Source organism: Anopheles merus, chromosome 3L (assembly GCF_017562075.2).
Source record: "Anopheles merus strain MAF chromosome 3L, AmerM5.1, whole genome shotgun sequence".
In the NCBI taxonomy this organism is placed as follows: domain Eukaryota; kingdom Metazoa; phylum Arthropoda; class Insecta; order Diptera; family Culicidae; genus Anopheles; species Anopheles merus.
This window is the reverse complement of record NC_054085.1, coordinates 30825081-30849664: the sequence shown is the minus strand read 5'-3', so window position 1 is coordinate 30849664 and position 24584 is coordinate 30825081. Positions and strand designations below refer to the sequence as shown.

Sequence of the window (24584 nt, the reverse complement as noted above, 5' to 3'; positions counted from 1 at the left end):
CACACATGGCTAGGGATGATGATTTTGTTTTCGGTTGAATTGTGCATGTGAACCGTGAACCCCGTCTGACACAATGCTGCACATCCGACCCTCCGTGTCCGTGCCACGTGTGGGGGAAACGTTAATGGCCATAGGGCCAACGACGACGACTGGACGAGTGGGGGAGTAGAATTAAATTCCTCTTCACATGCCCATCCTCTCCAATCGGAGTACACACACACACACACACACACACACGCACCGTGATGTGACATTTGAAGGTAGCATATTCGCTTTACACGCTACCAATTATCTCCACAACCCCCACTAACCCTTCCTGCTCGTGTGTCAGCCTGAGGGGAAGCTCTGGGGGTAGATGGGTGCTATATAATTGTCTATGGCTGCCGTCCCATGCGTAGAAAAGACGGTCTTGCTCATTTGCGGTGCTTACTGCGTATGTACAGACACGCCACACTAACAACATTGTTGTTCTGTAATTTTGTACTGAAACAATCAAACTCATTGCTAGCGGGAGGGGGGAAGGAAAGACTAAAAAAAAACAGATACAAATGCAATTCGATTTAATGTGGGGCCTCTCACCCAACTCCACCTTGCCTTTTCTTTCCGCAGCAAATGACATTTGTTTCTTTTAGCGTCGTTTCCACCTAACGGGACGACGACGATAAAATGACGATTACGATTGTTTTTAAATCATAAAACGAACCGCAACAGAAGCAGTTTGCTTCTCCCGTCCGTCCAAGCAGCGGTGCATGACGCGTCACCGTGGGGAGGAAAAACGGGGAAAGACAGACAAGTCTGGTGGCAGGGATAGAGGAGGTCAGAGAAGAAAAATTGATTATGCAGAATTGAAATTATTTCTTCTGTGTGTTCTGTGGACGGACGGGGACCGTCGAGCTTGGGGCGATCACTGCTGCTCGCAAGGCTCTGGTGGCACTGTCAAGCGTGGTTAAATTATGATTCCATTGGTGTGTTCACCAGGAATGTCGGGCAAATTTTACGATGAGAAAAACAATCATCTTGCTTGCCAGCTTATGCTAACCGTGTTCGGCGTAAATCACTGCATTTGGGTGGAACCGGTAGCAAGCACAGTACCTTTAGCAGTAGCCTCAAGGGTTGTGTTTACTTTGACATCTGCTTGTGTGATGATCTTGGTTTTGATGTGAAGAATGACCTTCTTCCTGTGGCGAATTTCAAATGGTGATCTTTCACATAGTTTCGTATCCTTTTTTTGCATCGTTTAGCGCATCAATTCCCTTTAAATGACTTGTGACATTGAATTCCAGATACAAACTGAATACCACAAATCCCCCTAAATTGTACTCGAAAGCCATTTTAACGTATTAGATAACAATTGTGACACTCGATATTGATATGTTTTTGTGATATAATCTAATGAAATTGTAATGGTTCTCTGTTAGTAGGACAACATAAAATCGCGCATCGAACATTACACTCCATTCGATAGCCTGTCGATGCGCTGACAAGGTTGTAGTCATGTACTTCAACTTGATAGTTCCGTTCAGTTCTTAGTCATAGTTGAATTCATTATCACAGTTGTAGCACATCAAACATGAACCATTTACAGGGGGTTTCAGCGTGTTTAGTTTTAATCACAAACAAGGCATAAGCATAACAGTATCACCTAATGTACCTAAAGTAAACCTGCTTCATCAGATCACATGGAAAACCTCTGTATCTTGCAAGTCTATGCAGTAATAATGAATTTGGGTGTAATGTATGACCCTTTATCTATTTCAAGTTAGAAAGCTGGTATATTAGAAAGCTAGAAAGCTGAATTTTCAGCCTGTCAGCGGAACAATATGCCATCATCCGGGTTTTACTTTCCATACCTAATTGACAGTTCCGAGATCCTCCATATTAGATTTCGACAAAAGTTTACAACCAAAGATATATTACCGCATTGTTTTATGTTTGAAAGGAAATATAATACTTTTAGGTAACTTTAAAGGCCGATTCTAACAGTTTTTAACGTTTCTTAAATAATTATGCTTCAGTATATCAACCATTACATTCAATTATACATGAGCTAACCTCTTATGAGTCTGTAACGTACCGGCTACGCCTGGTAACAATCTTTAGTTAAGTAGCTTTGTTAATTTTATTTTATTTTTTGTATTTAGAAGAAAGTTTTAACATAAAAGATACATTTTGCTTAATAATTGCAAATTGGCTGCAGAAACTCTTGAGCAATGTTTTAATATGTTTCCAAAATAGTGTAACCCTTCATCTTTTATTCTGCTCTATCCTTTCTCAAAACAATTCGTCGCAAATGTCTGAAGATCATGTTGCATCACAGCACCAAGCACCAGGTGGAACCGGAAACAGATGTCAAAGAGATGGTTTCGCTGATATGTTACCAGCAAGATTGCTACATAAAGCACTAAGACTGTACGTTGCGTCCTGTAACCCTGCTTACGCCGGGTGAACGGTTAGGCGAGAGGTAGCGCTTTGGTCATAAATTAGCAACTAATTTGCAAAAATTATACCAAACCCCAAAGGCGAGGGACATTGCAGAAGCTAAACGATCGCTGGCAAAAAAAAAGGTGTGAAACAAACAGCGCACGGTAGGAATCGTGTTGCTTTGCCAGCTGCTGTTGCCAGCTGTGAAGGAGCTGTACCGTTGTGGCCTTGTGTCATGGCTTGTGTGTGCGTATAAAGAGTGCCACTTTCGTATTGAAGTTAGAAAAATGTATATTAAATTAAATTCAGTAGAAAAATCAAATCATTTAGTAGCAGCAGTAGCAGCACCAAAAAACCCCTTAATGATGTCTGCTCGGTCAGCTTGTGCCCGACCGCCCTAAACAATTACCACATCCGGGGTATGGGGTAGGGTGTACACTCTTCCAAAACCGAGGTAAATGAGGATGATGGGCTCTACTTCCCATTTCCCTCATGGCCTCGTTATATGCTGGTGCGTACAGTTCCGTGGAACATATTCCACTCATATACACGCACGATTCTCAAGTGCTTCCAGGGGCTTTTCACAACAAATCACAATACATACCCACAGCGTGTGTTTCGTCGGGTGCCACCCGGCATTGCTTGATGGCTGTTCCTGGGGTTTAGTGAAAGGTCCAAACATTCAAATCACTTCCCCCGGGGAGGGCGAAAAAAAAACACATTCTCTAATCTTTAATTAACATCAATGCGTGGCAGCGCACGTTTAGTGACCATAGCGCAGAACGACACTCGACTAGAGAGAGAGAGAGAGAGAGTTGTAGCGCGAGAATGGGAGTGTTAATTATCATAATTTGATCAGTTAATGAACGACATCCGTTTTGTACTGGACCCGGGCGGAGCAGCGTGGTGCGCTGAATATTAGAAGTGCTATTTCACACTTTGTACGCGCAAGCGTGTGTGCATGTGTTGCAGTGTGACGAATTATGATGATGGTAGGAAGAGTGGACGAGCGGACAGCTTTTTGTGAGCTTGTTAAATCATAAAAATAATTATCGCAACCAGAACGAGAGGGACGTGTTCCATTTTGAGACGAGTGATTTTCCAGTTGCGATGCTTGAAATATGTGGTTTATGGTTTAAGGTCCATTTTGTGATCGAGTGAATTCTTCCAACTGGTCAAAATACTTCCGAAAAAGCAATATTTTATCTCGTTAAGTAAACAAGTAACACAATCTTATGAAATGTCCAAATTTCGACCCATTTTACGGCCCAATTCCGACGCCGAAATTTCTTCTACAGGGAGTCGCAAACCGGGTTCAATAGTCAGTTCATTTTAAGCATTTTAGGCTCGACCGACAAACATGAGGTACAAATAGTAGGCTCTGTTTTTTTTGCTGTATTGATATCCACATTCACAAGGACCGTATATTACTACAGGTTGGTCCATCCTGTGTACTTTGACAAATCTTCATTTGACAGTTAGTTTCATTCGAAGTTTCATACAAAGTCATCAGCCAACATTTCACTCGCTATCTCTGCCAACCTCCATTGAAATCTCCATCCATCATGGCTACCAAAAGTCAGGGTTAAGAACTCACCTGTAGTTTATTCAGGCACCTTCTTGATGCACAACATATGCAAGTTTATCTTACGAAATGTTTTATATTCAACTTCTACAAGCAGATTTGATCCCAAGGATTTTGAAGTTGGAAGTAACAGAGCGGACGAACTTTCGCATTGAACCATCGTAGCGGACCTGTACCGGAAAGAATGTTCATAATGAGAAGAGTGTCAAATATTATTACGCGTCATTAGTGTGTGTACAGTTGGTTATTGGACTAGTATACCGCGTATTTCTCGCGCTGATATCAAAAACATTATGTAAAGGCTTGGGGAACGAACGGACGGGGTGTTCATGCCACTTTCGAATGTAAACTTTGCTATTCACCACGTGCAAGATGTTACAGAATTTTCCGAGCCAATTTAGAATGTCAACAACATTTCTCATTGCTTGCAAGATGTTTTTCAACAGCTGTCAAATGTTGTATTTGCATCCCATTAATTAAATCAGTTCTTGCACATGACTCTCAACAAGTCCCAAGCTAGGTTGAGTTTGGCAGTTCTTTGTGATGTTGTTGAAAATCATGTATAAGAACTGAAACTTTGTTGTGATGCTAATGTATAACAGCTGTTGAAAATCATCGAATAGACGGCTAATAATGATGTGCACATTCGAATATTGCTTGGAAAACCCTGTAATCCGTATCAATCTGATATTTCATTTCCATCCAATGCAACAAAATGCATATAATATTAATTTTGAAAATATTGTACAAATTTTCAACATCTTGTATGCTTGGGTTGAATATCAATAATAAATGTTAGGAGTTTAACAATTTTCGCATTTTTAATAAAATGTCCTTAACTTTGTCTTTTCTTCCAGCTTTTAGGTCAACAGATTCACCAACATCAACTACACCACGATTGAGTCATTAATAAACCCGCTAGACAAATTCGAGATTCACGCACGGATAACGCACACCGTTGAAGGAACGTGACACCGGAGAGATACGATCAACATCGATCACACGATCGCATCACTCACACCGAAGCAAAGCACTCCGGAAATAAAGGGATAAAAGCGTCCTGCACTTCCTTTCGGCTGTTCGGCTCGGAAGGTACGTCCGAGCAAATATTAGAAAATTAATAAAACCTTTCCTGCCCCTTCCGCTTCATCGAACATAAATTCCCATCTCCTAAGAGCGTCCTTTCGTGTGCCCTCTAGGTGCTATAAATTTATTTTACGATCGTCACGGTGGAAGGTCTAGGCGTGCGCACGGTGGTGTTGTTGCTGTTGCGGTTTAGATAGTGCGTCTACCACACACACCCACACCCACACACGCACAGTTGACAGTTCGAAAGTAAACAAAACCATCCCCCTGGGCAGGCACATGCACCCACTATCTTACCTCGTTAAGGGCCCGAAACCAACAAACCATAAAAAGCATGGTAACCTCCTGTTGGGTCCTCACCATGCCCGAACCAGCAAAATCCTTGCACCGTCCTTTGCAACGAATCGAAGCAAAACGGATTTTTTGTGTATCTTTTTGTTTTGTTTTATCGGTGTGTGTGTGTGTGCAGTTGTGGTGTGTATTTTATCGGTTTGCTGCTTTTGCTCTTCCTTTTTTTCAAGGGGTTTTGCCCTTTTTTCTATTCCTTTTGGCACTATCTTTGCCGTTTCACATCCTTGTTTTAACGTTTGCCTAACGTGTTTCCATCTGTCCTGTAACTATGCTTGTGTGTGTGTGTGTGTTTGCTAGTCCTCCCTTCGTTTGGTCCTTCCTTCCTTCCCAGTCCAGTACACACTTGCGTTCGGCCACGAATTTTCGTTCGTCTGGTATTATTTTTCTTGTTTTTTTTTGTTTGTGCCCTTTCGATACTTATCTCCCATCACTTTCCTTCGTCACTGGTTTTGCTACGGAGGGGGCCGCACCATAAGCGTTCGATCTCGATTTTCGGCTGCACTCCAAATGTATCTGGCCAGTAGTTTCTTCGTTGCGTTTGGTTTTGTCTCCTCGTATATTCCCAGAGTTTTGTTGATTTGTCGATATCCTTTTTGGAGTCGCCCGGCGTCGCCTCGTCCCCGGCCAATGCCAGTTTTCCTTTCGTTTGGTTGCTTGCTTGGGGTTTTTTTATTTTTACTCATCTCTTACCTTCTGGCTTCGATTCACTTCGGTTTATGCCACCATTCCATAATCGTGTTTTTTTTGGTTGCTGATCGGAGGGTGATGGAAGTGATGGTGGAGTGGAGTGTTGTTGTAACAAAGCGAAATGAAATATAATTTATGACCTGCCCGTTGTCATCGGAGTCGTTTGCGGAGGTGAGGTCGTCTCGGTATTCCCACCCGCTTTATCGGGGTTTCCCTGCTTCCACTCCACTTCCAAGTCCGTTCTTTCGGCACCATGCGGGAAGAATTTCGTACAGCGTGAAGAAGGAAACGGTGTGCTGTGTGTAGTGAAACGGTCGACTAATTGATTATTTGCTCACGAGACATACGGTGGAAACGCACAGGGACGCCCGGAACAGTGGAGATTCCAGCGGATGGTGAAAGAGAACCGGTGGCCTCCGGAAGGTGACAGATGCGCTACCGGAGCGAAAAAGGGAACGTTCCATCCAGTCAAAGGTCTATCCCCTGGACGAGTCTTACCTGGGCGGTCTTTGGAGCATGGCAGTTCCGTTCAGTCATTAACTCAAGCGCTGCTGCCATTAAAGATTGTCCTGGTAGGTTCGGTCTGAAACTACTGCACAGCGACAGTTGCTATTCGGCCGTTGTGTTGTCCCGTTGTTAAATTTAAGGTCCAAAAAAGTTTGTGGACACACATGGCGCCCGGGACAACAGGTTGGACGTGTTTATTAGATATTGCAACAGTTTTACGGTCTGCCTATGTCTGTAACGAGATTGTTTCTTGAAATCGAACGTCATTTTAGGACAGTCATTAATGCTTTCCACTTTTGTAGGATTAAAAAAGCTCTGGTCATTTTAAAAATCTTTGGAGAATGTATCAAATAACAGCCATTGTGTGATAGAGTACTTGATTCTCTTACAAAGTCTCATCAACGAATATCACAACTGAATATCCCTATGAGCCTATTCCTGTTGCGGATGTCTACAAACAGTTATGTTGAACGGCTCAGAACATTCAAAAAGAATCTTTCGAAATCATACATGAATACTCAAGCTATACCATTAGTTAGAGTCCTTGTAAATCGGAATTGCCTGCCATAAATTAGATCTCGACTACAATAGATTATATGACCTGTTCTATTCGCTCATTGATTTCTATTCCGTAGAGTCGTAAACCAGTCAGATCTATGTTACATTCTTAAAAGTTCAACAAAACCATAATCTCGTATAGGCTCAATATAAGGTTTAATAGCTACTCGTTCTACAAGTATATGAGTCACTGAGGAAAACATTTCAGATCTTTCCAATGCCAAAATATTGAAGATATTCGGAGCTTATAGCTCGACAAGAATGTTTAGACTCTGGTGTGTATTCTGGTTAGTTAGTCTTCTGGTACTCTAGTATTCTGGTTAGTATTCCATACAATAGATTATATGACCTGCTCTATTCGCTCATTGATTTCTATTTCGTAGAGTCGTAAACTAGCCAGGTTTAAGTTTGATTCTGGAAAAGTTCAACAAATAATAACCTCTTTTAGGATCAATATAAGGTTCGTTCTACAATTGTATGAGTCACTGTCAAAACGGCCTATGCTAAGATATTCAAGATATTCGGAGCTTGTAGTTCGACAAGAATGTTTAGACTCTCTGAACGGATTGTCCAGGACTCATGCTCTGGGCAATGTATGTAGGATATTCGTGGCTTTGGTCGGTTGTTCTTGAACTCCACTATATACTTCTCATTAATCAAAGAAATCTTAAGAGAACCATAACTCATAAATAATGTACTTGAACATCTAGTAGATATGGTGGTCTGCTACCAAGCAATAGAACCAAAAGTATATGTAAGATCCGTTTTCTGAAGTTGTTCAAGCATGCTTTATCGTAATATCGTAATTTTAGCCCCAAGAACCAAGATGTTTGCGGAAATATGAAAAAATGCTACAAAAATGCAAATAAAAAACAAAAATCAGAAAGCTGATCTCGATATCTACAGAAACCAGAAATACGCGTCACGTAAAGGGTGTAAAAATATTTCGTTTTGCCACTCTCCCCAAAAAAAAAAAAAAAATGCTAATCGCTAGCAGCGTGATGATGTTACGTACGTTTTGGTTATATCATTTTAATACCTTCTCATAACATCCGGCTGTATATTAGAATCGAACCACCATTGCACACCAAAGAAAAAAAACCTCCCTCTAATACTTCCACACATGCAGGCGTATGTGTGTTTATGTTCGGGTGGGTGGCTGGTGTGTGTGAGTGTGTGTGTGCAAAAAAAAAAACAAATTTTGAAAAATGGAAATAAATCATGCTGCGAAAGTATATTGAGCGCGACACGCGGCGGGCGGGTGTGTGGTACGATGCGACACACATGTGAAGCTCTGCGAAGAAGCAAAATTTTCCTTCCGTTCCCGTTCATTTTGCCGGACGGAGTATGTATGTGTGTATGTGTGTCTGTGTGCATGTGAAGGGATTTTCCTCTGCTTTCCAACCACCATCAGCAACCGTCGCTGCTTGCTTTGATGGAAATTCAAGAAAGTGTGTTTGATTTCTTTTCTTACAATGTGCCTCCCTGTACACCCCCTTTGCATCGCTGTTTTCCATCCGTTGGGATAGCAACGGGCGGCAGAGCAGGGGAGGGGTAGATTGGATGAAAAAAAAAAAACGCTAAAAAGAGTAAGCAACAAAAAAGAAGAAAAAAACAGCAAGAAAATTCCCTTATCACTAGAAGCGCGCGCGTTCAATTTATTGGCCAGCGGGGACAAAAGCGGGGAAAGCGAAGGGAAAGTCTGAAAAAGGAAAAACACACACATACACACTCACACCAACACGCGAAGTAGAAGTGAGAAAAAAAACAGCAAACGACAAAGCGAGATGAATGATGTTGCTGCTCGCTTCTCGCTTCGTTAGCATGCCGCGTCGATACGCTAACGAGCAGGAAAAGGACGTTGTCCTCTAATGGTGGCAATAGGAGAGGGCGAACGACGAGGGAAGTTGTTCGTGTAGATGCTGATTTTTCCTTTTTTTTTATAGCGTTTTTCACCGGGCAAGGGAAATGCAGAGAAAGTGGAAGGAAAGGCGTGGGTCGGTTCTCTGTAATAAGATTGGCTCATTTTGGTGGACGGGAACGAGCGACGGGGAAGAAGATTGCGCACGGGGGGACGATGGTTGTGCCCTTTGCCAAGGATGCTGTGGCGCCGGCCAACGCCAAGCGGGGGGAGGGCACACAGCGTATAAGCGAAGCTCGCGGAACGAAGGATAGTAGAGAGCGAAAGTAAATTTAAATTGGATACGAAATACTTGAAAGTTTCCATGACGGGTGAACGCGACGCGTTCGTGTCGTTTTTTTTTCTTCTTCTATTTCATGTCCTTTTTCTCCTCCTGCGGCACATTTGAATTGCAAGTGGGGTGAAGAAATCAGCAAGGAGAAAAAGGAAACTCGTATGGAAAATAAGATTTTTCCTCTCTTGCCTCTACTTGGCGTGAAGGAGGTGAGGAACTCTGGGAGGAAAAGAAAAGGATATTCGTGTATTCGCCAAGTCAAACGCACACACACACACACACACATTCAAGGTGACACCCACTAACCCACCATCCCCTTTACTACGTGGATGTGATGGCCGACGCTTAAGTACTGGGCGCTGTTGCCTCGAGCACACGGAGCCCGCCCGTCCGTACGCCAAGAAGATTGTAAAGTGAAAAGCTCAAGCATTTCCGGGCAAGAAGTGGTTTTGCATCCATCTCGCCTCAGGTATGCAGCAGTAGAGGAGCTATTGAACTTGATCAGGTGTGTCAAAACGGGGGATTATTATTGATTTATTTATGTTTATAGTACGTGGTTGATATTGTACAGTGTGAGTTTAGAAGATATTTGGCTTTTAAGTATGTCTTAGACTACTAAACTACTCTTACTAAACAAATTCAGGGGAATCTAATTAGAATTTAGCTTATAAAGCTTCAAGCGGACATGTCTAAGATATTACAATAATATGCAGATAAGCTTAGGCAGGAAGTTCCCAAATAATTTTGATGTCACAGTTAAAGGATTTGAATTTCCAGGATTTTGAAAAAAACCTATATTTCTTCTACCAATAGTCTTCAAATCGGAATGATCAGTACGACGTTTATTCTGAAACGCGCTGTTTCCAAAAAGGCTTTAGAATTAATTATGTTCAGCATCTATTAATCATACCGTTGAGTCATACTCACTCTGCCCGGCCACTCGGTGCCTCAAAGGCACTCGAGCAGAGATTAAAAGAACGGCTGTGCTCTATTCGGATCTTTTTTTTTCTTGGCTTGTAAAAAGACTTTTTGTCGCGATGAGGACAAACGGCGGTAACAGCGACGGCCAAGACGATGACGACGACGACGACCACTACCAAGACGCGGCGAAGGACACTGTGCAGAGTCTGCGCAATCGCATCCTTTCGCCGGCGTTTCGGGGCAATGGGCATACTTGGAACATCATCGCGTAGTCGTTCGCTGCGTTTCGTACGTCTAATTACGACGACCTCGTCGGACGGGAAGCACGGAACTGATGCGAGATGCTCCTCCAAGTGTCTCAGCGCCTTATTATGGCAGCTTGTTTTAGTTCTAAGGAGAGTCTTAAGAGGTTCTCGAGGACCTGATTAAGAGCTTAATCAAAAGTTGCAAATTGGACTGTTTTGTTTGAAGTTCCTGCAAATCTCGCGGATGCAAAGTGACAGTTGTCCAGCTGTGTGTGTTGCTGTAGTGCCGTAGTGTGTGAGTGTGTATTGCCGTGCCGGGAACTGTGAAAAGAAAGAAAAAAGTTGTGTGCGAATAAACGAGATGTTTTGTTCTCGGTGGGTTTTAAATTCCTTCTTCGGTCGTACTTCTAAAGCTACTATTACGCACGTGTGAAACGACACCGTTGTGCGTTTAATGGTAATTTGAAACACCGAAACTTCCCCAAAAAAGTTAGACAAATGACAGCGCCCGGCAGTGGAACAATGTGATCGTTTAGGAGAAGCGTCGTAAGAAGACGCCGACAGAAGTTGATTTCTCTGAAGACTCAAACCCCCGGTTGGAGGATACCCTATAGGAGTGTACAACTGTGAAGAAGGTGAAGAAGAAGAGAAACAACCACACACAAACACACGGATTTAATGCCGTCCCGGAGTGCCTCCGCCAAAGCGACGGCGGCCTGGAAGGTGGTCGATCTCTCGTCTTGCATTCTAATTACCCTTGGGGATGGTGAACTACGTTAAGTGGAGAGAAGCCTGTCGGAAGGCATCGAGAAAAGGTGTTAACCGTTAAGCAGCGTGGTTCAGTGCTGTGCTCCTCCAGCCTTAACCTCAGAAATCGCCTCGGAATGTGATTGTAATGAAACTTCATCAATATCAAAGCAGGCACTCTTCGAAACGGCCCAAAGTCCGTACGGTGCGGGTGTGGGTGCGCTCCTTCAACCCGCCGCTGGTGGTGTTGTGAGGCAGGGGATGGTTCGCCGCGATCTTTTGGAGTACCTTTCGTGGTGTTGGATTGAATTAGCTGACGAGGAGCTGACAGCGACGGAAAGTGCGGAGAGGTTCGGGGCGGTGGAGGTGAAGACAACATCACGCTAACCTTAATACCATGGCCACTGCTTCCCCCTCGCACACACCGACCACACGAAGATCTGGTTACTGGAATCATTTTTCAATTTCATCGCGCTAATGAATTAGTAAAACCAATAATCCGCGGTCTTCACCACCCCAGAGAACGTTGGCTGTAGGGAATGGGCTCTCTCGGAAGGCTCGGATCGGATAAGCGCGGAAAGAGAAAAGGAGAAATATTATTTACCCTTTCCACGCGGGGCTAGGGTGGTACACATCCGTGTATGGCTTTAAATTGATGGTGTTGGTGTGCGCGCGTCCGTCGTGTTTGTCCGTGTTTGCTGCAGTTAACGCCGATGATGAGCGCTTTCTTTCACGGCTTCACGAAAGACGGATTATAGTATGTACGGCCCTGGCATACGGAGTGAGGTACAATGAAGAAGAAAATGAGGAGGCACTCGTACGCTGATTCTTTCTTCTTCCTTTTCAATGCCTGATGTGCTAGAGATTGGAGGGACGATTGGACGCTTGTTTGGAATTTAATGCTTCGGTTCTAGCTGTGGTCTTCGGCTAGCCGTCGCTAGATCGTCGCGCAAAGTGTTGGCAGGTCACTACACCGTCGAGATATTCTAGACCCGTTTGAGGAATCATTTCTTGAACACAAATTCTATATCCTCCAACCACTTGTAACCTTTGTCAAGCAACTTTCCAGCCAACCTAATCGCACCAGTGACAGCTGAATGTGTCTGCCGAGAGAGGTGCCTGCTTCGATTTGCGCAGCGCAGTGACAGACCGTTCACTTGGAAGTTGGTCCGTTAATTCAACACAATTCCTGACGCCCCTTTCTTCCCGCTGGTGTGCGTCTTCTTCTTTCCTTCGCGATTTGGAACATTATTTATTTATCGAGTTGTTATCGGCGAGGTGGCCAATGTTGACATTGGGCATGTTACGGGGTTGGCAAAAATCTGGTACCAGATAGGCGTGCAAAATTGCGAGTCACATTTGAGGGACGATCGCTAAACTACACTAAAATTTTTGTAGTAAAGAATTCCTTGAAGAATTCCTTGGTCTCAAACATCGGTGAACTACAATAAAGAGTTGTGTAGAGCTCACCGGAATGTTTATTTATGGTCTCACTAAACAAGCGGCTTTGCTAGATCTTCTGAACGCTTTTGCTCTTGCGGCCGGCCCCGGAGTTCGATGACTGTAATTTCCCTATCGCGATCGCCCGGACGGACGGATCGGATTGGATTGTGGATGGGTGATGAACGTGTACCGTACGCGGGAACATATAAAATCCTCCCATCATTACACACCATAATCGCCACTCGAGTGAGGTGAGAAGAGAGAGAAAGCAAAGGAGAGAGAGGCCACAATTTCGTTGGATCAACATGGTTCTTATTTAGCGGGAAGACTACGTGGCCTTCCCCCTTCGACACCGTAGAAAGGGGTGAATGAATTAAGGCGACGGATCAAGCAATGCACACACACACAAACAATCTCACACATTACCCCCCAAACGGGAGCGAGAGGTCACAAGGAAGGGTGGTGTTCGATCCATTTTAATTCAATCTTTCACCCACTCTGGGCCTCGGTTGTGTATGCTCTATCTTGTGACGGGCGTAAGCTTAAACGGAATCATCGATGCAAACACGTTTAAATCATTTCAGTGCTCTCTTATGCCTGTTTTGGCCTATCATCTCCACCCTCACAAACAAAACGGGGTAATGGAAGGGTGAAGGATATCTTCTGGAGATGTATAAAACCCCCCCCCCTCCCAACAACTTGAAGTTGCTGGTGAACCTTGGATATTCATTATGAGGTCTCCCCTTCCCGACGCACCAGAGGCATTGAATTCCACCCTCTTCGGGAATGGCGAGGGTTCATTGGTGTGTTTGTGTTTTGGATCGTGCGCATTGGTATTTCTTGATCTTTTACCACCACGGGCACATCATCATCATCGCGTTGCGCTTGTGTGGGACCTTGAAGATTGGACATGCGGGACGACAACGACGAGTTTTGTTTAATGTCAGCACGGGTCCCTCATTATCGCAGGGGCGCAGTGTAAGGAACTCCAGTACTCTGGAGTACGCAGCTTTAAAGATGGAACCTCGTGTCCGCAAGAGAAAGCAGCCACACGACAGACCGAGCGGACCACGAGGTGGTGCCGCTTCTATTTGTCTATGCTATTAATATTTCCGTATGATTTATACACCACGGCGTTCGTTGCGTCTTTCGTTTGCATATCGGTTCTTCTGGTTCGATTTTCCATCCCCTTCCACGTGTTCCCTCCGTCCGGTTCGGTTTACCAATTAGGTGTTGCTTTAATGGGTTTGCCAGGGGTTCGTCGCTTTCCTTTATCGCAACACACTTCCAACTGCTTTCCTTACAGAATGGGAGAGAGGGAGAGAAAGAGAGGAAGGCATGGGAAGGGAGTAACATTCAATCGCACGACCCAAAAGGTGCTCCAAAACAGACCAACCCATTTATATTGCGCACCTCTTCGTGAAGGAGCGAGTGTTTTTTCAACTCTTTCTCTCACTCTCTCTCTCTCTCTCTCTTTCTCTCTCTCCAGCTTTCTGTTCCAAACATGCGCACGCATCAACGTAATGTGCGCAGTTTGTTTGATTTAGCACTATTTATTAACATCCCGCCGATCTTCCTCTTCCCCTGCCCTGAATTGTGCCTACAACACATCTCAATGTTCCGATTTGCTTGAACATTTTTCCCACTTCTTCCCGTGTCGCTAACGTATGTTCTTCGTGTTTTTTTTTCTTTTAAAATTTTAGATAACGCTCGTCAACTAACGTTGCGCCGCGACGCTCAAGGATCCGAGTACATCCAAACAAATTAAACACCGTCCGACGCATACAGCACAACCCATCAAGCAAGCGCACCAGGCGGCGGCGGTTCGAGCGTGTTCGCAAAGGGTCAGACTAATTTTTATTGAACCGCCCGGCGAAGGGATAGCTGCTGCTGCTGCTGCGCACGATCGCTGTACAAACACTGGAAGGGGGGGAAAACAGTCTTAAGGCACAAATAAACGGCCACGACCGACCGATACCCGTCTGCGCGAAGCGCTTGCGCAAATAAGAGTCTTTGCACACCCAGCACCGAAACTACGACATTGGGTCGCAAAGCAGCGCAAAGTAATCGTTCGTGTTTGCTGGAGCCTTCGATCTTGCATCTCATCCTCAGCAGTTCAGCAGGATCAACTTCAGAAGGATGCATCCAACGCCAACCTCTCCGGTGTAGCATGCCTGGCGAGCTCACAAAAGCTTTTGACTATTGCGCACGGTGCGTGCGACTCCGATGGCAGCACTTCTTCCGCAACGGCAACGCAGGAACGATGGCAACGATGGTCACGGCGATGGACGCAGCAGCACCCTTCCAGCAATGAGGCGCAAACAACTGTACCACGGCGTCAGCAGTAGCATTAACATCGGCAGTAAACGAAACCGCAAGCGGAGCGGCAACTTCTACCACGACGAGCGCACGGACAAAGGCAATGGCCACCGGGAGCCACATCTTACTACACGAACTGCTGTTGTACGTTGTCGTCAGGCACAGCTGACCGGAAGCGATCACGTAGGAGCAGCCGTAGCACAGAGCTACTAGTGTGCAGGAAGGGCTCTGCACATCATTCTATCCTTCCCGAAGGGTCATTCTCCGAAGGGTGTTTTATGTGTGATACAAAAAGGAATTTTAATACGACGATCAACCACAGAGTGCAAAACACAGAGAGAGAGAGAAAGAAAGAGAGCAAACACAACAAGAACGAGCGAGAAAGGCGGCGTTAAAGAATGACACAACCGAGCTACTATGTCAGCAAATATGCCGGTGAATTCTGCAAGCTGGTGGTGGAGGGCGACTTCAGCAAGATCAAGTCCAAGTTTAAGGAGTTTGTGCTGGACTACCAGACGCCGGAAGACCTGAACACCCCGCTGCACCTGTCCATCATTGCGCAGCAGAATCGCAATGAGATCATCCAGTTCCTGGTCGAGTCCGGGGCGGACTGCGACCTGCGTAACTCGATGAACCTGACCGCGTCCGAGCTGGCCATCAACCTGAACTTCATGGACGTGACCAAGTTCATGCTGGCGGTCGAGTTTCGCAACCTGACCGACTACCGGTGCTTCTACCGGCTGATCAGGCGCGGCTCCGTGCCGCTGCTGCAGCTCTTTCTCGAGCTGAAATCGTTCGACATCCACCAGCAGATCGCGTACGTGTCGAGCGTGTGGCACGAGCTGTACGTGAAGAATGTGCCGCTGACGAAGAGCATGGAGAACTTTCTCGAGTACCAGCTGCAGAACTACAGCTACGCGTACCATCATCCGCCGGCGCAGCCGCGCCCCGACCGGCCCAAGTTCGACCGGGAGCTCGAGCAGCGGATCGAGCTGATCGTGGAGTACACGCGCTACCTGACCAAGCACTACGGCGGCACGGACAACCTGAACGACTACGACGACAAGTTCCTGCTCGCGATCAAGATCGTGTACGACAATCTGTTCTTCGTGCGGGAAAAGCGCGAGCTGGTCGGGTCGGTGCCGGTCGAGGAGATCTGCCGGCTGCTGGCCGTGTTTCTGGCGATCTTCAAGAAGGCACCGCACTACGAGGTGTACAAGCTGCTGCTGAACAAGCGCACCGTGCTGCAGTATCTCGGTGCGGTCAGCGACGAGCTGGAGCGGATCAAGGCGGAGCTGGCGGAGAACCGGGGCCGCGAGTCGACGCGCTGGTCGAACGAGCTGCTGCTGTATCTGATCTGCTGTATACGGGATGCGGCGCCAGCCAAATCGACCAAGGCCATCAATGGGCTGTGGCGCAAGAAGTGCGTGCTGAAGAAGAAGCTCATCTACTACGTGAAGGGCCGGCTGCGGGCGAACCCGGAGCTGGCCGCCATCCAGGCGCGGTACGTGAACAATCTCACCAAGCCGGAGCTGGAGGTGCTGCGGCAGGAGCTGCGGGCGCCCGAGTTTGTGGAGCTGACGCGCGCGACCGGCCGCCGGAACCGGGTCACCTTCTGCCGGCTGCGCAAAACGTACGACCACGTGGCGCAGCTGTACGCGATCAAGAAGATACTGCGCTACCTGGACGGGATAGCGCGGATTCAGCTGCCCCAGTATCAAGTGTCGGGCGTGCTGGCGATCAAGCGCACGCTGCAGGTCATTGCGGAAACGGTGGCGAGCACGCGGTATGCGCCGGCGATCGCCCGCAAGCTGGACAGCGTGGTGCACAAGATACTGCCGCTCAATCTGGACGTGGACGTGCGGGACTTTTACCAGCCGAACGTGTCGCTGTACAAGGCGTGCTCGGACAGGGCGGAGAACGGTCGGCTGGTGCTGCCGTTCGCGGAGGTGCAGTGCAGCCTGAAGTCGGTGCGGCGCTACTTCGCGTACGTGCACGATCTGAAGATGCTCGAGGCGTACAAGTGCTATCTGGGGAACGTGCATCAGCTGAAGAACTGGCGGCAGGTGGCAAGCTACAACCAGTTCGTGGGCGACGCGAACCGGATGTACTTCGAGAACCACACGCTGGACGATCTGCACTTCGAGCTGGAGGACTGCATACGCGTGGTGGAGGAGCTGCAGGAAACGTTCAGCCAGCAGCAGGACGAGAAGCTGTGCGATCTGCTGCGCTGCGTTTACCGTCCGCTGGCTCAGCGGTTCGAGACGCTCACGAAGGGGGACGGTGAGCGAGCGGCGCTCGCCTCGATCAGCGCCAACTTCAACACCGTGATGCAGCTGTGCGGGACGGAGATCGAGATGGCGAAGGTGCGCCGTATCGTGGGGTCCTTTTTGGCCGAAAGCTACCCCAAGTACGACATCTGCAGCGATGAGCAGCTGCTGCTGCTGAATCCGCTCATGCAGGAGCTGCTGCACCTGTTCACCAACTATCTGTACCAGTACCAGATGGACGAGCGCGTCACGAAGAACTTCGTCACGATGGTGGAGGTGCTGCACGTCGGGCGGTACATTGCCGTGGATCACTTTGTGCCGGAGCGCACGAAACCGTGTGACAGCCTGCTGCACCAGAACTACACGAACGACATACTGAAGAAGTTCAACCTGCAGAACCTGAGCTCGATCGAGTTTGCGGTGCTGCACGAGCAGCTGTCCCAGAGCTACTACGACAACTGCTACAACCTGGACAAGAAGTACGCGGTGCTGACGATGTTCTTCAAGTCCACGAACCGGCCGGTGAACGATGCGATCGTGAAGCGCAACAAACGCATGGACCGGGAAGAGTTCCAGTCGTTTCTGGACGCGAAGCTGAAGTTGATCGGGCAGTTTTTGCCGTGCAGCGACTTCAACGAGGTGACGCAGTTCATCAACGAGGCGGCCCCGCACGTCGAGTACGCGCTGGAGCACTGTCTGCTCGAGCTGTGCGAGATACTGACCGATCTGGGCGTGTTCCAGGACAACCAGTACGTGCTGAAGCTGCAGTCGGCGAACGTGAGCGGGCGCAACCTGCACGACTACCTGCGGCAGGATGCGCTCGAGTACGATATGCTGACGCTGACGCACAGCACCAAGGTGAAGGTGTTCCTGAACGGGCTGATCTTCAAGAGCAACGAGTTTAAGCTGTACCAGCCGCCGACCAGCCAGCGGGCCAACCCGGACGAGCTGCTGGCGATCAACGAGAATCTGATCAACAACTACAAGATGCGCTGGAGCTGGGTGGAGCAGCAGGAGCGCTTGTTCAAGTCGGTGGAGACGATCGATCTGAAGCTGCTGCAGGCACTGACGCCCGACTATGCGGACATTCGCGGGATGCGGCTGGGCGTGCTGTGCGACGGTACGCCGTCGACGGAGTACGAGATCATCGACCATACGATACGCAACAATCTGAAGCAGATGGTGGACTACCTGTCGGAGGAGCTGCAGGCGATCTCGTACGAGAAGAAGCAGTTCTTCCAGTACGTGCTGGTGCGCAGCTCGAACTCGCTGTTTATTGATGCGCACTTCAGCCTGACGACGGTGCAGGAGCGCCAGGCGACGATCCTGTTTATGGCGCTTTACTTCCGCGCGTACGACGTGTTTCTCGAGTGCGTGAAGCGGTTCGAGCTGACGGTGAATCTGGGCAAGATCGTCAAGTATCTGAACCTGGAGTTTATCGAGAAGATTGCGAAGCAGATGAAGGACATCAACTGGAACTGTCAGGATGGCAACGGGACGACCGTGCTGGATCAGTGCGTGCAGAAGGGCGATCTGGCGGCGATCAAGAAGCTGATCAAGCTGGGCGTTGACATCGCGTCCCAGACGTCGGATGGTACTTCGGCGCTGCACCGTGCCTGTAGCTTGGGCCACACGGACATTGCCAAGCTGCTGGTGAAGCAGCAGGTCCCGCTAACTTCGCTCAGTGGCACCGACCGCTTGCCGCTGCACTACGCCATACAGTATCATGAGCACGAGCTGCTGCCGGTGCTCTGTTGCGACGACATCGACATCAACTCGGACCGGCACCGGCTGGTGAGGCGAGCGATCGAGTACGGCAATCTGGAGGCGCTGAAATACCTCGTGGACACGCGGCAGGCAACGCTGACGTTCGTCGATCAGCAGCAAAACACGGTCCTGCACCTCTGTGCCACGTACGGGCGGTTGGCGATGTTGCGCTACCTGCTGGACGACCATTCGGCAACGATTGACGGCGAGGAGAGTCTGCTGAACCGACGCAATGGCGCTTCCAAAACCGTGCTACACATTGCCGTGCAGCAACGGCACACCGCAATGGTGGCGCTGCTGCTGGAGCGTGGTGTCGACGCGAGCCCCACCGACGATACGGGCCGGACGGCGTACGAATGGGCCGTCCAGGGGAACAGCTTGCGCATTGCGAAGGTGTTTGCGAAGCATCAGCGAACGCTCCGGTCGTCCGGTGCGATCGCCTCCCATCCGCTCACGATCGCGATCGAGCAGCGCAACGTGCGGATGCTGAAGTTTCTGCTGCGCAACGGTTGCAGCTTCACCAGCGAGTCGCTCTGCCTGATCAAGGCCGTCTACACGCGCTCGCTCGAGCTGGTGCGCTACATCGTGGAGCTGTGCAAGCCGGCCCTGCAGTATCGCGACCCGTACGACAGCACACCGCTGCACGTGGCGATCGCGATCGAGTGTAACGAAATTGCGGCGTACCTGATCGAGTCCGGCGCGGACATCAATGCGATCAGCAAGTTTGGCGACACGCCGCTGCACGTGGCCGCCCGGCACGGCAACATTGTGGCGGCCCGGATGCTCATCCTGAAGTATGCCGCCGTGGACGAGCGGAACGCTTCGGGGCTGACCGCGCTCATGCAGGCGATGTACTCGCGCCAGCTCGACATTATGAAGCTGCTGATCGGGGCGGGCGCCAACATCGATCTGCTGAAGCTCCATCTGGCGGAGATCGAGCAGCTGGCGAAGCTGCCCACCATCCACATGTTTGTCGATCATTACGGGCTGCTCGAGTTCATGATCCTGCAGCTGCAGTACGATCCGAACGTGCGCGACGGCCACAACCAGCAGAGCCTGCTGCACAAGGCGTGCTACGCGAACAATCTGCAGATCGTGCAGTTTCTAGTCGACTGGTGCCGGCTGCAGACGGAGCAGCAGGACGCGAACGGCCGCACGCCGCTGGCGATCGCGAACGAGTGCAAGAACTACGAGGTGGCCGAGTTTCTGCGCAGCAAGAAGAGGAAAAAGTCGCAGATCGCACCGCAGCGCTACTTCGATCCGGCGGGTATGATGTAAGTGCGAGGAGCCAGAGATAGCAGCAGCACCACCGCCATTCCAGTGTCGTCCAGTGACCTTTAGTAGAATAGAAATGTGTTCCCATCGCTTTGCAGACGTGCGCTGCTCGGTGTTGCGCGATCGAAGCCCCACAAAAAAGGGACTTCTTAGTAATGCAATGGATATTTTCGGTGTTTGGAGCTGTATCTTCGATTGGAAGAAAGCGATGGTGATCCTCTGTCGATTAGCACTGTGTGCTGCACAGCAGAGGACTCGAGCTCACCGAGCGTGTCGTTGCGCTGCAAACCGATGGCCATACACATTTCTGATATGCTCCAGTGAAAATGGTTTCTCTACTTTCCTATTTTGTTTTTGTTGGAAGGCTTCCCACAAACAAAAAGTTCCTCGCGTCCCAAATTTGTTTGCGTCAAGTCGGCTCGCTGTATGAAGAAGACGCTCATTGGGCGGGTTCATTTCGATCGAATGGTTCAAAGAAGAGCAGTATGCGTAGCATTTTTTTTTTGATGGAATATTTTATACTTCTTATCATTCCTGTCGCATAGTACCTCACCCGTAGGGGCAGGGTTACCCGTCTCATATTCTGGTCAGACTTTCGTAATCGAATTTTGGGACGCAACTAAACTCAGAAGCCAACCTCCACTTTGCTCTAGCTAAGCTTGAGTCTCGTATATTCTTGTTTTTAATTCCAGTTTTCTTTTAATCTCAATGAAAATCCTATTAAGTCTTTTGGTCCACCCCTGTATTTGCTGTTCTAGTCAGTGAGCTACTGCTGTTTTTTTGTTTCTACATCCGACGATGGATCGGGGAGAAAATCAAAAGAAAACACAGAATTGGATCATAGAAGCACAAACAGAGGAAGCAATAATTTTGATAAAACACTAAAATTAAGCTTCGATTTGTTTGGTGAATTTTAAACCACTACTTTTCCCCTCCTTTTTTTCTCTAAACGACACTGATGGTGCTGGGTGACTGCTATTTTTATTAGTAAGAGTGCAACATTGTAAGAAGTTTACAAAATGGTCAGCTAAAGCTCAAAAGGGAGAAGAATATTCGGTCGCGAAAGCCAAACGAACGCAAACAAAAATAATCAATGAACAAAGGATTTCCTTCGTGATTTTAGATGCAAAAAGGAAAGTGTGTGTGATTTTAGCCGTTTACTACTACTAACAACAAGAGCAACAAATACTACATTCCTACTACCGATTGGGGGACAACGTGATGAGATCGACATGAAATGCATATTTTAAAGAAGAAGAAGAAGAAGAAGATCAAGGGAAAAGGGGACCGCATGTGTACAGACAAAGCCGGGGTCGCCCACAACAATCTATGCGTGTATTGTATTCGGAGGATAAAAGCTAGCCTAAACGACCATATGGTATTGTATGCGTGTGTTTAAGTAAACTGGATGTACTACTTCCTACCTTACTCTACTCTACTACCCTTTGGTGTCTGATTATAACATAGTGATTAGAGTGGTATTATGACGTTGAGTGCGGTTTAGCATGAATAGGAGCAGCAGGGACAGGAACCATTGTTGGAAATACCGAGTGTATCGCCAAGACGTAAAACAGAAGAAGAGCACGCGCAGTAACGATCAGCGCAGATTCAACTCTGTGGACATTTCTAGAAGTATAAGATAAAATCTTTTATTGTACCTTTCTAAGTAACGAAACCTCGCATATTCCTTCACCCGCGTGTGTGTGTGTGTGTGTGTGTGCTCGCCAATGGGCATTGTCTGTGAGTGTGAGTGTGCACTGAGCCTGAGCCGGTGGCTGGAGAACTGGGCCCACGCTTAGTAGTAGGGTTTAGTAAGACGTGAAAAGAAACTAATAACCTCGCATTTATTACACGATTACAAAACTACCATTATAATATATTAATATATACACATTATATAAACTCACAGGCAGACTGTATGAAGCATTGCTACATTCTGCATTGAGTGACGTAATAAGGTCCCCTTGAGTCTCCAGCGCAGAAGTATAAACATCAACTGAAGGCTCTTAGTACACACTCACACAGCAAACGAACGCCCATTGCGGTAGACTGCACACGCGGGTAGAAGCAAATAAATAACTACTACTACTACTACTACTACTAAAACACTTAGCCATTAAGAAAGCGGTAAGTGTAGCAAGCAAAAGCAAAACAAGAGAGAAGAACAAAACGAAAAAACAAAACAAAATGCCAGTGCAGAAGAAGGGAAGAAAGTAAATTATTTATTAGGTAGACACTCGTTATGCATGCACCAAATTTAATATAATATATTAAATGGCAGTGCAGCAGAGTAACACCGTCACGCCACGGATCGCGGCCGCAGGCATTATTGGAGTAGGAAAATTTGGAGAGTAGTAGCAAAAGAGGAGAAATAGAGGGGGGAAACAGAACAGCGCACAAAACTGCAAATAGAATGGAAGAAAGTGAGAGAAAAAAGAAAACAAAAACGATGTGTTTAGTTTGGTTACGGCGCTATATGCTGGAATAAATGCTACGGATAATCCTACTCTACCCCCTTCCCGGTCATCCTCCGGAACTCCTCTCCAAAGGGTACGGGAGTTTCTGGACGGAGTGTGCAAAGGCAACGCTAAACCTCGCATGGTTTGTGAAACGTAATAAGAAACATATATATAATGAGTAGAAAGTTAAATTAAGGAATATAACAACAACAACAAAAACACACAAAACAAAACACTGTGTCCTGTGTGAAAAACTCGCAAAACACGCAAAAGTCGCCATCCCTCGCATTAGTATATAAGGAAAATATAAATAAGAAGAAGAAGAAGAAGAAAAAGAAGAAGAAGAAGAAGAAGAAGAAGAAGAAGAAGAAGAAGAAGAAGAAGAAGAAGAAAAACGTACTAAATATCTAAAAACATAGCGTCAAGTGGTAAAACAGAAAACGAAAATGTGCAAAAATGCCCGAATATCAAAACACGAAATGGTAAAAAAAACAACAAGAAAAACAAACCCAAACGAGATTTATATCTGTTCAATGTCTAAAATCGTTAAAATCAATCAAAGCAAGTAAAGTGCAAGGAATAGACAAGAGAGAGAGAGAGAGTGGCAAAAGTAAGCGTCAAAACTGCAAGAAGCACCATTCCACCTCAACGGATAAAAAGCCATTCCCCATTTTTGCAATCGATACAACTTCAGTGAAAAACAAACCATTTCAAACCAACTGTTGGTGTCAAAATTTTGTGTCAAACAAAAGCGAACAAAAACTTAAACGTTCATCTTTGTGTGTGTATGTAGTGTGTCTGTTTCCTTTTGCGTAGTTGATTGTAAAAGACTCTATTTAAATTCGTTAGTGCAAAACACACACACACACACCCCATTCCCGGAACGACTCATCAAATGAAGTAGAACGACACTGCCTTATAGTGCGAGCAGTTCTGGGGACGGCTTTTGTGTATTTGGATTTTTCCTCTTTTAGGGATGAATGTCATTTTTCCCTTGCCACTCATTTGATGTTTAACGTAATCTTATTAACCATTCCATTGCCAACAGTTGTAACGCACAACGTGTTAGTTTTCGTACTTTTTTTTGTTTGTTTGTTTTTGGTATACGTTTGTACGGACCTCAGTTCCACGTACTATTCGGTAAGCGCGTGAAGTGTAGCAAATTCAATCCTATCTTCCAAAAGTACTATTACATTCCTAAAAAAAAAAAACAAAACTCGTAGCAGTAAGCTAAGGTTAAAAAAGGGCTAAAGAAAGCAACAAACTCTGTTCTTTGTATACGCAAAAACGCATCCCCTCTCTCCAGCAGGTTGCAAACATTTCAGGATTCAGGATCGGTTTCTCTTTTCTTTATATCCTCACCAAACCTCGCATTTTAAAAAACAAACCGATGATGATATAGAGATAAAGTGAAACGTGTCTGTGTGTGTGTGTGTGTGTGTGTGCAAACCTGAAAGGACTTATTTCTACTGCAATATGAACAAATACAAACATAAAAGCGCCCAGTTTTTAGCACCACAGCTAAACACACACCCGATGTCAGATTATTTTGTTAACAAAATAAAATGAATTAATTTTTGGAGAAAAAGCACCGGATGTACCGACGTTTAATGTTTGTATGATATCCGAAAAATATTAACACTTCTTACCACCAGTTGTCCTTGCTGGATGGGTCAATTCATAGGTACAGGTGCTTCATGTTTAACAATTCTCTATCTCTATGACATGGCCCGGACGACAATTATTCT

The 24584-nt window shown here is 46.9% G+C and overlaps 1 protein-coding gene across 10 annotated transcripts in view; it reads left to right on the top strand.

Annotated features, from left to right (window-relative positions):
• The window catches only part of LOC121598418, a 34616-nt gene extending 10287 nt beyond the window's left edge, over window positions 1-24329 (top strand). For 6 of the 10 annotated variants that reach the window (XM_041925245.1, XM_041925244.1, XM_041925240.1 and 3 more), the window contains 2 exons: window positions 4864-5098; window positions 14450-24329. In XM_041925245.1, coding sequence (XP_041781179.1) covers window positions 15464-20380 — 4917 coding nt within the window. In that variant the 5' untranslated portion in view covers window positions 4864-5098; window positions 14450-15463 and the 3' untranslated portion in view covers window positions 20381-24329. Of the gene's footprint in view, window positions 1-4103; window positions 4237-4863; window positions 5099-10991; window positions 11014-11132; window positions 11192-12975; window positions 12998-14449 lie in introns of those variants that run through there. The other 4 variants (XM_041925243.1, XM_041925250.1, XM_041925249.1 and 1 more) reach the window with 4 other exon arrangements.
• The last annotated feature ends 255 nt before the right edge of the window (window positions 24330-24584 follow it).